The sequence below is a fragment of the Natator depressus genome, chromosome 10, assembly GCF_965152275.1.
Source record: "Natator depressus isolate rNatDep1 chromosome 10, rNatDep2.hap1, whole genome shotgun sequence".
NCBI classification, from domain to species: Eukaryota; Metazoa; Chordata; order Testudines; family Cheloniidae; genus Natator; species Natator depressus.
In genome coordinates this window covers 46,894,763-46,909,996 of record NC_134243.1, presented here as the reverse complement: position 1 = coordinate 46,909,996, position 15,234 = coordinate 46,894,763, and the positions used below count along the sequence as shown (strand labels likewise).

Here is a 15,234-nt window from a genome sequence, read left to right as displayed (position 1 = left end):
CCTAGAGACAAATTCAGTTGTGTTCTTGGAGGTGGAAATGAATCATCCTGCAGGGAAGGGAGTCAGCAGCTGGGAGCTCTCAGTTGAGGAAGAAACAGGTGGAGGACCTAGATGTATGTTAGGTGTATCAGGAAGGGATGGGAGGGTTGAAACTGTATGGGTAGGGGAGGCTGGATCTCTGCCACAGGAACGGATGAGGCAGCAGATACAGGCCTCGGAAAGGTCTCTAAACCCCTCCTTTCAGGGGGTTTCAGGCCCTGGCTTGGGCCTCAGAACACCAGCTTTCTCTTGCCAGCACTGAAGGCACTTCCTCTGTGACCCTCCACAGGGTCAGGTCAACCAATAGCCCATAAGGGGCACTGGGCAGGACTTTGGCCATTGCCGCAAACTAAAGCGACCACCATTCAGCTAAGCTGTTGAGAGACTCTTGTGCCCCTAGATGTAGCTTAGAGCAGATAGCTTGAGAAGCACTGATGTGGGGGACTGGCAATTTCCTCCCCCACAAAAGGTGCACACAGTCCGGCAGCTGATGGCTCGTGGACCAGCACTGGTCCGTGGACTGCCACTTTGAGTAGCACTGGTCTAGAGGGCTTTGTAAAGCTACCCTGCCAAAGTCAACCAGCCTTGGAAGCTATTTCATGCAGAGAACTGGTGGCTGGGAGAGGGAGAACACCCAATTTGTAGGCACCTGTAGAACTGACTTGCACCTTGGGGGGGGGGGGGGGGAAGAAGGGGGGGTTATGGTATCAGCACATGCCATTTTACACCTCTTTTGCCCCCACTCCCAGCTTTACCAGATACAATCTAAATCTCATCCCATCTCATGTTCTACATGGGGACATATCTACACCCCTCCCTGTTTTTTCTAAAGTGATGGGGCTGCAGGAGGGGGCTCATTTAATATCTAAACAGAATTGTCCCTTGACAAAACAAATAAGGTGACAGTCACCCGCACCCATTCAGAGCCTCCTCTTCCTCTCTATAATTTCCTTCGTGTGCCCATTGTGCTGAAGGGCTGCCCCTGTTACAGTCAGTACAGGCCAGCCTCACACAACAGTGGATTTTATTTGTCATTATACAGAAGGTACAGCTCACACAAACAGCTCCCGCAATGAAACTGCAGCTGTTTGATATGGAGGAGGCCCCCCTACAAGTAGGTAAAAACCTACACAGCCACCATGGTTAGCCTCAGCCAAGCCTTCTCTCCTGCCCCTGAGAGAGATACAGGTAGTTAGAAATCAGGACAAGGAATGTATCCACCTCCATCGCCCTGTCAAGTCCACCAAGATGACTTGGCCAATTCACAGAGTGCAGCAGTTTGGAAGCATTGTGTGTGCGCCATTGAGCTAACGCTGCTGTTCTCTATACCCAACTGGAGTTTTAGCCTGCACGACAATGCAGGTACCTCTGTTGTAAATCCCTGATCAACCTCTGCTTCTCAGACCACCAGTGGGGGCTTCAACCCAGCGCTGCAGTTATGCCAGACCAAGACAGCCAGCCAAAACACACTTATAAGCTAGAAGATAGATACCCTCTGATGCCATCTCCTGTTGGAGGCTGCCTTTCCCACTGCCACTGGATCCAGGAGATTATCCCTGGATCCTTTATGGGCATCCATGATGAATAGGGGTCCTACTACAGCATCAGCTTCCCTCCTGGAAAGAGGACCTGTACGGGGGAAGAACCCATTAAGTTGTGTCAGTTAGTCTCACTTTGGAATGAGAGCACCCAGAGACCAGTCAGTTTGAGCAAGCTAGACATCTTTCCAGGTAGAGTGGCTGAAATAGAACTTACCGCGTCTGGAAACCACATCTCTTTGGAAGTGCTCTCCTGGCCATCTATTCAAATGCTTTGCTCTCCTGGACTGTCTTGCAAGCAATCCACAGTTCCCAGTCTCACAGCACCTGCAGATGTCTCGGGTGCCTTCCACTGGAGACCAGCTGGAACAGAACAGGAACAGTCATCTACAGTGAAGAGTTCTGTTCTAGGCTGCCTGTCACTCCCCTGTTGGGGTTCTAGGCTACTCACATGTTGCCTGCTTTGTTGAAGGAACAAGCCTTGTTCAAGGGATCCGGGGCTTGCTCAGCTGCAGTGACTTTCAGATGACAGGTGATGTAGATCTGGAAGGGAAGTGGGAAGAGGGGTTAGGACCATCCCAGGGGACACTGACAGCTGCTTAGCCTGGGGAAAAATTGACTTGGAGCAGAAATGTGGGCACTCACCAAGTTCCTGGCATCTCCTGCAAACCTGAACACATCCACCATGAACTGCAGCGTGTCCTGCCTGGGCCTGGGGGATATGAAGGCCGAGGTGGTGTCATCTGATCTCCCATCCACCAGGCACCTACACACAAGCAGCAAGGGTCAGTAAGAGTCCCTGATCAGTCTTGTTTTAGTCTAGAAAGGGCTCCCAGCTCTTACCCATTGAAGTCAATGACAGCATAGCGGGGAGAGGAGTCCCTGTCTGGGCTCAGGGTGGCCACACAGCTGTCCACAAAGAGCCTCAGAGCCACATGGTTCCCAGTGCTGACATCAGCTTGGATATGCATGACCTCCCCCAGCTGGAATTCATTGGAGGGTCTCTCAGCACTCCAGTCATCTGCAAGGCAAGTTCACAGTGAGCAGGACAGACAGGCAGGCAGGGCTGGGCTGGGCTCCCCTGAAGGCTCCTCCCACCTACCATTCATCAGGTGCAGGGAGAAATCCAGCCTCTCCTCAGCAGACAGGGTGGAGCTGAAGGGAACCCATGTTGGCTTGATGGCTTTACTGCTCACATTGTTCTTCCTGGGAGAAGAGGAAATCTCAATAACTGAGCAAGATCAGGGACCAAATGGGAGGGAGGGGATCTGAGCACCTCAGACACTCACCTGGGGTAGTGACACTCAATGGGAATCACAGCTGGATTGGTTCTCAGGATCACTGAGTTGCTGGCAGGGGTGGGGTTATAGTTCAGGCTTGTGCTGTAAACCAGGGAGTCTGGGGTCGTCTGGGAAGGAGCAGACATGGAAGGGTTAACACTAGTACACAGAGCATTTGTAAAGTCATTCAGATGAGCCTAAGAACAAGCCTCAGCCAGATGGAAATGAGCTCAAGTTTTCCAACAAGCGGTCACCTGGGAACTTCAGAGCTCAGTTTGCTGGAGCAGCCATCAGAATACTAGATCCAGAGTACTGCCATTTTGTACAACTACTCACTAGTTTTCTCTGTGCACATTGTGAAAGAATCAAACAGTAACCTCCCCCCACCCCCACCCCAGATATAACCTGTTAACTGCATTCAAGTGAGTTTTAACCAGTGTTTCAGGAAGACAGGTGTCTATCCCTCTCTCCCCCCCCTACATCCTATGTAGGGCTCCAGCAAATACCAATCAGCATATTCAGTTCAGTGGTCCTGTCTGTAGAGCTTCCAGACAGTCTTTGGACAGGGGTGTCTAGAAGTAAAGTCTGTCTGAGCCACAAGAGCACCCTATTCAGGCTCCACTTATGAGCCTACTCCAGGAGCAGAGCAGGGCAGAATTCTTTGACTAGTGCATGAAATTGGAGGATAGGAAGAAGCACCCAGGAAAAACAGGGAGCTGGTCAATGACAGGAACAAGATTCCACCCACTGTTCCCTCCCCCCCTGCATTTTTAACCCCATCAGACAAGACAAGGGCAGCGATGCTAGGGATCAATAGGGGCTCCTGGCTTGCATGAATCCTTACCTGTAAGGTGCTGCCACATTCATGGAGCCCAGCTACAAAGATCACTGTGTTCTCTGCAGCATTAAGGGACGTGTACCGGCAGGCAGCTGGGCCAAGGCTCAGGTCAGCAGCTTTGATCAGTCGCCCTGTCCCAAACAGATCCCTGTGCACAGTGATCACCATTTGAGCCTCCTCACACTGCAGCATGACAGGCTGCAGCACAGACACAGCCCCAGGCTGGGAAACTTTAGCCCAGGGGTAGGGCTGGGCAAGAGAGGGCACATGGGCTTGTCGTTGAGGGGGCTCAGCCCTGGGGGTGGGTCTCCAGATGGCAGAGTCACTCCTAGAGAAATCCCAGGGATTGTAACAGGTCACCCCACTGACCACCCAGCACAGAAGAGCAAAGCCTAAGCTGCTGCTATACCCCATCCTGCCTGCTTGCAGCAAACCCAGTATGAAGGGACACTGTTGCTCTGGGGCTTTATACCCTGCACCTAAAGCCAGCTCAGAGCTGCCCCAGGTAATTAACATCCTCCACTAATTTGCAGGCAGCTGGGGCCCAATTACACCCACTGCCCACACCCTGGAGCAAGGAAATAGGAGGGCCAATGGGAATCAGCTCCACCTGTTGGTCAGTTCATCAGCTGCAGTTTGGGAAATTCCTGCCCTGTTTCGTTCAATGGAAGGCTAAGGGTGGGCTCCACCACAAAGAGACCCAGGCCCCTCAATCCCCAATTGAGGCCTGTAAATCCTGGGTTTGGCTCCACTGTGATCCACAAATCACACAGCCAACTCTGTAGGCACCTAAATTCACTCAGCAGCATCTAAGTTATTACAGTGGTTTTGAGATGTGGTCCCCTCAGCTCAAAAAAGATATACCTGCATTGAGAAAAGGAGTACTTGTGCTCAAATAAATTGGTTAGTCTCTAAGGTGCCACGAGTCCTCCTTTTCTTTTTGCGAATACAGACTAACACGGCTGCTACTCTGAATACTGGCATTAGAAAAGGTTCAGAAAAGGGCAACTAAAATGATTAGGGGTTTGGAACAGGTCCCATAGGAGGAGAGATTAAAGAGGCTAGGACTTTTCAGCTTGGAAAAGAGGAGACTAAGGGGGGATATGATAGAGGTATATAAAATCATGAGTGGTGTGGAGAAAGTGAATAAGGAAGTGTTATTTACTTGTTCCCATAATATAAGAACTAGGGGCCACCAAATAAAATTAATGGGCAGCAGGTTTAAAACAAATAAAAGAAAGTTCTTCTTCACACAGGGCACAGTCAACCTGTGGAACTCCTTGCCTGAGGAGGTTGTGAAGGCTAGGACTATAACAGGGTTTAAAAGAGAACTGGATAAATTCATGGAGGTTAAGTCCATTAATGGCTATTAGCCAGGCTGGGTAAGGTATGGTGTCCCTAGCCTCTGTTTGTCAGAGGGTGGAGATGGATGGCAGGAGAGAGATCACTTGATCATTACCTGTTAGGTTCATTCCCTCTGGGGCACCTGGCATTGGCCACTGTCGGTAGACAGGATACTGGGCTGGATGGACCTTTGGTCTGACCCAGTATGGCCATTCTTATGTTCTTAAGTATAAAGTTCCCAAGGTGCCCATGTTTCAGACTCTGGGCACGTGCACAGCTGCCTCCCTCTAGGAGTCCAGACACCTATCTCCCACCTAAGCCTACTTGGTGCAGTTCACTTCTGTCCCTGAAGCCTGTCCCTTTTGTGGCGTGAGGGAGACCCTGGCACATGCGTACCTTCAGTACGCCAGGCTGCAGCTCCTCTTCCAGCTCCTCCAGAACCTCTTTTTGAGGTTCTGGCTGCACTTTTCCCCACACTTATTTATTTACATACATCCAATCCGAGGCTCCATGAAGTCATGGGATCACCTCGTCAGGCACCCCCTGGCCATGGCCAATGTGGCCATTCGTAACACCAGGAAGAGGAGGTTGGCAGATGGGGTCCTGCGACTGTGGGGCTGTCTTTCGTTCTTTTATCCATTCACGTATCTGGGAAGAGATCCTCTGGGCAGCATCCCCCAGCTCTCTCGTTGCCTTTGAGGAGCAGTGGGCACTGTCCGGGGCTCTCTGCTCATTGTCCCTTTCTGGTTCCCTAGTTTTGGCCCTTTGACCCCCATGCCTGTTCCCGTTATTGCCTTTGTTGTCCCCTGAACTTGGTTGGGTTCTTGGTTCAGTAGCTCCTCCCTAGGCTGAGGGAGGGGCTTTTAGCAGTGGGCGAGCTAGCTCCTGCCCACATCCTTGCACTCAAAAGGACCTAAGCCCAGAGCTACCCATTAGCCAGGGGAAGTTAGGTGTTTGGCTGCCTAAGTCGCATGTTGGTCCCAATCTTCTCAGTGTGCTGCTTACTGGCTTGGTCCCCATTCACAATTCTACTGGAGCAGGACGTGGTGTCCATGTCAGAACTTTTAGCCCAGTTGTTAGAGCGTTCACCTGGAATGTGGGAGACCCAGGTTTGATTCCCCCTCTCTGCTGCAGGGGAGAGAAAGGATGTGAACAGGGGTCTCCCATCTCTCAGAAGAATGCTTGAACCACTGGGCTAGGGGACATTCTGATGATGGGTTTCACCCTGCTCTCCCATTCAAGCTATTCTGTTGTGGATAAATAATGAAAGAGGGACCAGACCCCAGTGCTTCCACCTCCCACTGGGCTACAGCAGCATTCCTGGTCACTTGCTCACTCAGTCTGGCCCAACGACTGTTCCACTGTGGATAAGTGCAAAACTGAATTCTGTTCAAGGGGAAATTTGTGTCCTCTCTAATATCCGCAGAACTCATCAGATGAGTTCCAAAACTGGTGTTCTCATTCCAGGGTAGGGGCGGAGTTTGCGGGGTTGAGTTGTTTTCCCCAACGTGTTCCCCAGATCCGCCCCCTATCTCTCCTCCCCCGGAATGGTTTGTTTCTGAAAGCCAAGAGAGGGCCTGGGCAAGCCATGCTCACCTTGCTTCCCAGGAAGGGGGACCTCTGCAACCTTCGGAATTGGTGTCCTGTCTCGCTCCTCAGCATGAACTACAAGGTCATAGTGACGGCCATCTCGCTGCGGCTGGGATCCATGCTGGTGGATGTGGTCCACCCCGACCAGACCTACATTGTCCCGGGCCACTCCATCTTCAACAACCTGTATTTGGTCCGGGATCTCCTTGAACTTGGGTGTAGGGATGGTCTGTCGTTTGCCCTCCTGTCTCTAGATCAGGAGAAGGTGTTTGACTGGATGGAACACGAGTATCTCCTGGGCACTCTGTGAGCATTTGGTTTCGTGCTCCAGTTTGTGGGGTTTCTCCAGGTGCTGTATGCTTCCGCGGAGTGTCTGCTCAAGCTCAACTGGACCCTGATCAGCTTTGGGCAAGGGGTGCCCGCTGTCAGGCCAGCTGTATGCACTGGTGATTGATTCCTTCCTTTGTCTCCTCTGTCGAAGGTTGATGGGGTTCGTGCTGCGAGAGCCGGAGTTGCGGCTGGTCCTGTCAGCGTACACCAACAACATGCTCCTCACTGTCCAGCACCCGGGCGACCTAGTGCGGATGGAGGCTTGCCAGGCCATCTACTCCGTAGCCTCCTCTGCCCAGGTCAACTAGGTCAAGAGCTCTGTCCTTGTGGTCAGGGATGGGTGGCAGGCGAGCTCCCTCCCACTTGCGCTTCAGGCCATCCAGTGGAGAGCAGGTCTGCTGCTCTGTCTCGACATTTATCTTTCTGCCATGCATCTGTCTCCACTGGAGAACTGGCAAGGTTTAGAGGGTAGGGTGTCAGAGCGGCTCCGGAGATGGGCAGGACTACTCCGGTGCCTCTCCCTCCGAGGGAGGGCACTGGTACTGAACCAACTAGTCCTGTCCATGCTCTGGCACTGCCTCAACACCCTGGTCCCGGCCCTGAGTTTCCTGGCCAACCTCTGGAAGCTGGTTCTGGAGTTCTCCCTTGACACCTTTGAGGAGCAGTGGGCACTGTCCGGGGTTCTCTGTTCGGTGTCCCCGTCAGGTTCTCTTTGTTCAGCTCTGTGACCTCACACCCGTCCCTGTTATAGCTTTAGTTGTCCCCTGTAATTACTTGAGATCCCGGACCTTGTGGATCCTCCCCTTAGGCTGTCTCCAGTATGAGGGAGCCTTGCCTATGCCAGCTGGATGTTAACTCCCCAATGCAACCAGGCAATCAGCCCCTCAAGCATTCTTCTCTGGACTACCCAGCCCTGTCTTTTGCCTTGCAGATTGACAATCAATGCACCCCAGGCTTCAAGTCCCTTCAAAGCGGCCCCCTGTGGGGTCCTGTCCCAACCACTGGAAACCCACAGAAATCCCAGATCCTCTGTTTCCAGAGGAACAGCGTGCCCCTGTTTACCAGTTTGGCCTTAGCTCACTGCTCTTGTATCACAAACAACACTTCAGCTCAATTCTAAAGCAAAAGGAGATTTATTTAAGACAGAATAGAGAGTCAAATAAAAACCAGTGTGAGAGCTGGAAACAAATGGCTAGCTATGAAACAAAATCATAACTCGCATTCTAGAGCCTACACTTAACTAACAAGTTATCCTCCAGTCTAGAAAAGTGTCCTTCACCCAAATTCCCTCCAGCGTTTTCAGCCAAGCCTGGCTGAGACCCCTTATTCATGACGCCAACTCACTGTCAGTTTACTTCCTGGGCACCTGATGTCGGGGTGTCTTTTTGTCCCTCAAATATACCAGAATGCATCTTTGATGTTTATCTCTAGCTAGGGTTCCCCCTCCAATGTTTACTTTTTCCTGTTCATTTCTTTCTGAAGTCTCTGCCAACTCCACATTAGCAGTTGACTTAGACATTGTATGACATACAATACACAATGGTCCACCATGGAGATGAGCATCGCCCACCCCTTCTGTCTGCAGGACTTTGTCTCAAGACCCACTACCTTTGAGAGGCCTGCTTTATCTACAAGGCCTACAGAACCTCATTTTCAGTGCTCCTTGCATATTTCCCATATCTACATCTCACAATGGTTATGATGACCTGTGTGACCCAGGGTTTCATTAGAGACCTTACATGACATTCTTTTGGTGAACATAGGGGGTCCCTGTGCCCCCCAGTACCCTCTGTCAGTTGGCATCATGAGGTTCTTGTGGCACAGGTACCCCTGTGGGAATCTAGTGGCCTGCACCAAGGCAAGCTCCAAAAGCTAGTCCATATGAAGTTTTTCAACCTTATCTCTGGTTTGATGGAACAACCAGTGGGACTGCTGTGAGCCCTGCATGGAATGACAGCGTGCCCAGAGAGAGACAGACACTTGTTCTCAACACCATACCTGTGGGGAGCCCATGGGATGGCATGCAACTGGTCCATTCCACTGACGGCTCCTAATACGTACTTTTACCTACATCGCTAATAACCAATTAAGGCTTCATAGCCCTATTCTAGGGCAAGGCAGCTCTCATGCTCCGGCACCTTAGAACTAAGCTAAAGGAGAGGTTACATCATGTTCCCCCTGGGAAAGCTAGGAATAAAACCCAAGTGTCTACCGCTGACCCCAGGCACAACCGTGCTGCTATCTGAAATGAATGCATGGAGTGAATGTAGTTGGTTACCTTCCCTGTGCTAAGGATGAGACCAGTCTCCTCCCAGAGCTAAGTCGAGAACTCAGGAATCCTGATTCTCTGCCAAGCAGCTGTGAAGCCCACTGACAGAAAGGTTAGGTCAAGGGGCAGAGGACTGTGTCCAAACCAGGTGAGTCCCAGGGGTGTAATTTTGGCTCCACATGATGGAATTGCTCTTTTCCCAGTTTAGTGAAGGCTGCAGCTAAATTTCTATTTAAAAACCAAATTTTGCATCCCCTCTTCAAGGCACCCAAGAAAGCTAGAAAATTGGCAGGTCAGGGGGCTGACAGCTCTACCAGCTGCAGTACCTCCAGGCATTGAATGCACACCCCTCATGAAGCTCCAACAACTCTTAGTTTGGGAACTGGCAACTAATTTTGGCTTAGCTGCTCTGAACCTCAGAGTCTCCTCTATGAAATGAGGACAGGAATGATTCCTGCTGTTTGTCTAGAAACAGCCAATAACATTTGGGAGGGAGAGAAACAAGCTGAGTGCAGAGAAAGAAGGTGGAGTCAAGGGATATCAGGGCCTTGGAGCTTCCCAACTGGGGGACCTAGCGTACGCTGGGGTAATGGTGGGAGGGCTGGAATTAGGCCAGAGGCAGGAGAAATGTACCTACAGGAGAAGGGCTGGATCTCAGCTAGACCAGGGGAAGAAGAACAGAAGGACCATGAGAATATGGTCTGGAAAGCACTGAGAACAATGGTGTGATGGTTGGGACACCACCTTAGGATGCAAGAGACCAAGGTTAAGCTCCATACTGTGCCAAAGCCTTCCTGGGCAATCTCACTTAATAACCCTGTCTCTTTTACCCCTTGTAAAAAAGGGGGTCAGTACCCCCCTACCTCCCAGGGTGCTGAGAGAGTTATTGGACACTGTAGATGAAGTGCTCTGACCTTGGACAGCACCTGTCAGGACCTTACTAGCTCAGAGTCCCTTCCACAGCAAGCCTCCAAGGGCCACTGCTCAGAGAGCTGCATGTGTTGGAGGAAGAGGGGCTGCTCCTGCCCCACTATCTTGCCCACCAGCTTCAGTGCCCCACTGCAGCACCAGATAGGAGAGGTGGAATAACCACTCCTGCAGAGAGCTTGTTCTGGGAACATACACTATGCTACTCCCTATGCCCTTCCTGGGCCTGCTGACAGTGCTTCTTGTGCGTGCAGCCCTGGGCCTGCTCCCCCCACAGCTACAGGAGAGATGTTGTTTGAACAAATTACACGCTACTACGCAGCAGGGTGGGATGTGTTTGTTACAGTGGTAGAGAGAGCAAGATAGTAGAGCCCTTTAGACTTGGGTTTGAGTAGAGGCTGCCCTGGCTGTGTCAAACAGGCCTCACTGACCTGCAGGTCATGGCCCAGAGCATAAGCAGAAACTGGAAGATTTTTTTTAAACCATCTTTGCTTAGGCCCTGTGGCACCAGTAGAGGGGTGGCCTACACAACCGGATCTAGCTTAACCCCAAAGAATGAACACCAGGTGATTTAAATCCATGGTAAGAAGAACTGGGCTAGCCTGCTCACCTTAGACAGAAGGATTGGGGGGAAAGTTATCCTAGAGCCTCACTTACGGCCCGTAATAGAACTCTCTCTCTCATGGAATGTGTTTCGCTCACAGGTCAGAGTGGCTGGGGGATTTATTTTTTCTCTACTGCTAGAGCCCTGTAATGCTTACAGCAGCCAGCTGGACAGGTCAGAAGAGGTAAATGCCCCTGCCATTTGCCCATGAGAGAAACCAGCCACTCGAGTCTTGGAACTTGAAGGTAGCAAGCTCTGCTCTCTTTACCCTCACATGATTTCTCCTTGTGAAGCCTATTGGTGTGTCTATGATGTGGTTGGTGCATCAGAAGGGGGTGGGGGCAACTCCCTTGCCCATTAAGAATAAGTCATAGACCAGACTCAAGTCACTGGATTTATTTACATTAGACAGAAGGTACAAGGCATGCGACTGCTCAGGCACTAGAATGGCTGCATCTTCTGTATACAAGTATCCCCAGAGTAATGAAGGCCAGTGCAATGGCAGCTGCCACTGAGATCAGGCCAGCTGTAGAAGAGAATCCTACAAGAGGAAGAACAGGTGGTTAAAACTGCAACTAGCTGCTTTTCCAGCTACCTCTCCAAAAATCCACCACGGACTTGCTGGGTCCATGAGTGAAGGCCACAATTAAATAAAATGGGAGATTTTATTTGAGCTCTATTGTCGGGCCATTTTTTTTTTCCCCCCAAGCGATACCAGTTGGTGTTTGTCTACTACAAGTGGCCAGAGCAGGAGATCAGCACCTCCTTATAAATCCCACTAGATAATAGGTTGCAGGTCTCAGGCCACAAATGGTGGCCCAGCAGATAAGCCCAGGCTGCAGTGGCTGACAGTCCAACCAGAGCCAGTCAGTGTCAGACTCTCAGTGAGGAGCCCTCCTTGAGCCGAGGTTACTCATTACCAACAACCCCTCCTGGGGCTAAGGGATTCTTACAGCTGGTCTTGTAAGACCCATTTCTGCCATCCTTTACATCAACTTTTCCAAGCCACCCTAATGTAGATTAAGTGACAATAGAGACACCATGTGACTTGTTCTGAGTAGTACTAGTTACCTTCTGATGCAGTCCTCTCTACTTCCGTTTGATCCGTTAAGAGATCCCTTGATCCTTGATCAGCATCCAAGATGATTAGGGGTCCTACCACAACATCAGCCTCAGCTTCCCTCACCAAGGGCTCACCTGTATTGAGGAGAGAAGCACTACTAGAGAACCAATACTTGTCAGGTTACTCTCATCCATCCCATTTTGGGTGGAAGATCCCCCAGGAACACAGTCTGTTGGAGTAAGCCAGACATCTTCCCAGGTGAAGTGGGCACAGAACCTACCATGCCTGGAGGCCACATCTCTCTGGAAGCGCCTCCCTGACCATCTGTCCAGAGGGCTGCCTCTCCCAGACTGTCCTCCAAGGAATGCACAGTTCCCAGTCTCACAGCACCTGCAGATGTCTCGGGTGCCTTCCACTGGAGACCAGCTGGAACAGAACAGGAACAGTCATCTACAGTGAAGAGTTCTGTTCTAGGCTGCCTGTCACTCCCCTGTTGGGGTTCTAGGCTACTCACATGTTGCCTGCTTTGTTGAAGGAACAAGCCTTGTTCAAGGGATCCGGGGCTTGCTCAGCTGCAGTGACTTTCAGATGACAGGTGATGTAGATCTGGAAGAGAAGTGGGAAGAGGGGTTAGGACCATCCCAGGGGACACTGACAGCTGCTTAGCCTGGGGAAATCGACTTGGAGCAGAAATGTGGGCACTCACCAAGTTCCTGGCATCTCCTGCAAACCTGAACACATCCACCATGAACTGCAGCGTGTCCTGCCTGGGCCTGGGGGATATGAAGGCCGAGGTGGTGTCATCTGATCTCCCATCCACCAGGCACCTACACACAAGCAGCAAGGGTCAGTAAGAGTCCCTGATCAGTCTTGTTTTAGTCTAGAAAGGGCTCCCAGCTCTTACCCATTGAAGTCAATGACAGCATAGCGGGGAGAGGAGTCCCTGTCTGGGCTCAGGGTGGCCACACAGCTGTCCACAAAGAGCCTCAGAGCCACATGGTTCCCAGTGCTGACATCAGCTTGGATATGCATGACCTCCCCCAGCTGGAATCCATTGGAGGGTCTCTCAGCACTCCAGTCATCTGCAAGGCAAGTTCACAGTGAGCAGGACAGACAGGCAGGCCGGCCTCAGCTCCCCTGGAGGGACCTCCCACCTACCATTCATCAGGTGCAGGGAGAAATCCAGCCTCTCCTCAGCAGACAGGGTGGAGCTGAAGGGAACCCATGTTGGCTTGATGGCTTTACTGCTCACATTGTCCTTCCTGGGAGAGGAGCAAACCTCAGTCACTGAGCCAGATCCCAGACCAGGGACTGAAGGGGAGGGAGGGGATCTGAGCATCTCAGACTCTCACCTGGGGTAGTGACACTCAATGGGAATCACAGCTGGATTGGTTCTGAAGATCACTGGGTTGCTGGCAGGGGTGGGGTTATAGTTCAGGCTTGTGCTGTAAACCAGGGAGTCTGGGGTCATCTGGGAAGGAGCAGACATGGACGGGTTAACACAAGTACACAGAGCATTTGTAAAGTCATTCAGATCAGCCTAAGAACAAGCCTCAGCCAGATAGAAACAAGAGCTCAAGTTTTCCCACCAGTGCCTAGTCAACTGGCAACTGCCTTTGGAAGGACTGGACACTAGAAGCAGGGGATTTCAGAGCTCAGTCTGCTAGAGCAGCCATTGGAAGACGAGCATCACAGTAGTGCCATTTTACACAACTCTGCTCACTGGTTTCCTCTGTGCAGGTTGTGAAGGAATCTCAGACAGTAAAACCCCCAGGGTTAACTTATTAGCTGCTTTCAGGTGAATTTTGACCAGGGATTAAGGAAGCCAATAGTGTGTCCCTTTCCCTCCTACAGGCTATGCAGAGCTCAGGCTAACACCAATCAGTTTATTCAGTTGAGAGCTCCTGTCTGTGGAGTCTGCAGACAGACTTTGGACAGGGGTGTCTAGAAGTAAAGTCTGTCTGAGCCACCAGAGCACCCTCTTCAGGCTCCAGTTGTGAGCCTGCTCCAGGAGCTGAGCAGGGCAGAATTCTTTGCCTGGTGCATGAGATTGGAAGCTAGGAAGAAGCACCCAGGAAAAACAGGGAGCTGGTCAACAAGAGGGACAAAATCCCACCCACTGTTCTCTCCTGCTGCCCCATTTTTACCCCCTCAGACAAGACAGGGGCAGTGATGCTAGGGATCAGTAGGGGCTCCTGACTTGCATAAATCCTTACCTGCAAGGTGCTGCCACATTCATGGAGCCCGGCTACAAAGATCACTGTGTTCTCTGCAGCATTAAGGGATGTGTACCGGCAGGCAGCTGGGCCAAGGCTCAGGTCAGCGGCTTTGATCAGTCTCCCCATCCCAAACAGATCCCTGTGCACAGTGATCACCATCTGAGCCTCCTCACACTGCACCATGACAGGCTGCAGCACAGACACAGCCCTGAGCTCAGAAGAATCAACCCGAGCCCAGGGATAGGGCTGGGCAAGAGAAGGCACATGGGGCTGTCTCTGAAGGGGCTCAGCCCTGAGGTTGGGTCTCCAGATGGCTGAGTCAATCCTAGAGAAATCCCAGGGATTGTAACAGGTCACCCCACTGACCACCCAGCACAAAAGAGCAAAGCCCAGGTTGTTTCTGTGATTCATCCTGCCTCCTTGCAGCAAATCCAGTATGGAGGTAAAATGCTGCTCTGGGGCTTTATACTGTGACCCAGAGCCAGGTGACAGCTGTCCCAGGTAATTAACACCCTCCCCTAATCTGCAGGTAACCGGGGCCCAATCATAACCAGTGCCAACGCCCTGAACCGGGGAAATAGGAGGGCCAATGGGAATCAGCTCCACCTGTTGGTCAGTTCATCAGCTGCAGTTTGGAAAATTCCTGCCCTGTTTCATTCAATGGAAGCCTAAGGGTGGGCTCCACCACAAAGGGACCCAGGCCCCTCAATCCCCAATTTAGGTTTGTAAGTCCTGGGTTTGGCTCCACTGTGATCCACAAACCACACAGAGGCAAAGAGTCCTGTGGCACCTTATAGACTAACAGAGGTACTGGAGCATAAGCTTTCGTAGGTGAATACCCACTTTGTCGGATGCTACCCTCTGATGCAAACCATACAGCGAACTCTGTAGGTGCCCAAATTCATTCACCAGCTCCGAAGTTTTTACAGTATAAAGTTCCCTAGGTTCCCGTGTCCCAGCCTCTGGGCACATGCCCAGCTGCCTCCCTCTGGGAGTCTGGGCACCTGTCTCCCAGCTAAGCCCAGAGCCGTCCATGAGCCAGGGGAAGTTAGGCATTTAGTTGCCTAAGTCGTATGCGGATCCCAATTCACTAGCTGTGCTGCTTGCCCATGTTGACCCCATTCACAATTGCACTGGAGCAGGACGCGGTGTCCTCCTCAGATCTTTTAGCCCAGTGGTTAGAGTGGAATGTG

At 51.5% G+C, this 15,234-nt stretch overlaps 2 protein-coding genes across 2 annotated transcripts; both read right to left on the bottom strand.

The window, feature by feature from the left end:
• Positions 1 to 1,516: 1,516 nt before the first annotated feature.
• Positions 1,517 to 3,863, bottom strand: LOC141994666 (zona pellucida sperm-binding protein 3-like). The gene is made up of 8 exons (XM_074964891.1): positions 3,702 to 3,863; positions 2,867 to 2,985; positions 2,680 to 2,783; positions 2,421 to 2,598; positions 2,223 to 2,343; positions 2,029 to 2,120; positions 1,795 to 1,940; positions 1,517 to 1,668 (listed from the first exon to the last, which is right to left on the bottom strand). The coding sequence occupies exons 1-8, from the start codon at positions 3,861 to 3,863 to the stop codon at positions 1,517 to 1,519; spliced, it is 1,074 nt and encodes a 357-aa protein (XP_074820992.1).
• A 7,330-nt stretch (positions 3,864 to 11,193) lies between these two features.
• Positions 11,194 to 14,239, bottom strand: LOC141994502 (zona pellucida sperm-binding protein 3-like). Its single transcript, XM_074964734.1, has 9 exons — positions 14,039 to 14,239; positions 13,175 to 13,293; positions 12,981 to 13,084; positions 12,727 to 12,904; positions 12,529 to 12,649; positions 12,337 to 12,428; positions 12,103 to 12,248; positions 11,831 to 11,956; positions 11,194 to 11,300 (listed from the first exon to the last, which is right to left on the bottom strand). The coding sequence occupies exons 1-9, from the start codon at positions 14,222 to 14,224 to the stop codon at positions 11,194 to 11,196; spliced, it is 1,179 nt and encodes a 392-aa protein (XP_074820835.1). The 5' UTR covers positions 14,225 to 14,239.
• Between the last annotated feature and the right edge of the window lie 995 nt (positions 14,240 to 15,234).

What these genes read in the sequence shown, in the direction of transcription:
- LOC141994502 (XM_074964734.1), bottom strand. Translation starts at nt 14,224, where the DNA reads ATGGTGCAGTGTGAGGAGGCTCAGATGGTGATCACTGTGCACAGGGAT. An exon ending in ATTGAGTGTCACTACCCCAG is followed by an intron (nt 13,085 to 13,174) that starts GTGAGAGTCTGA and finishes CTCCTCTCCCAG; the next exon opens with GAAGGACAATGTGAGCAGTA. An exon ending in AGATGTGGCCTCCAGGCATG is followed by an intron (nt 11,957 to 12,102) that starts GTAGGTTCTGTG and finishes TCCTCAATACAG; the next exon opens with GTGAGCCCTTGGTGAGGGAA.
- LOC141994666 (XM_074964891.1), bottom strand. Translation starts at nt 3,863, where the DNA reads ATGGTGATCACTGTGCACAGGGATCTGTTTGGGACAGGGCGACTGATC. An exon ending in AATGTGGCAGCACCTTACAG is followed by an intron (nt 2,986 to 3,701) that starts GTAAGGATTCAT and finishes GCTCCTTCCCAG; the next exon opens with ACGACCCCAGACTCCCTGGT. An exon ending in CTCCCTGCACCTGATGAATG is followed by an intron (nt 2,599 to 2,679) that starts GTAGGTGGGAGG and finishes CTTGCCTTGCAG; the next exon opens with ATGACTGGAGTGCTGAGAGA.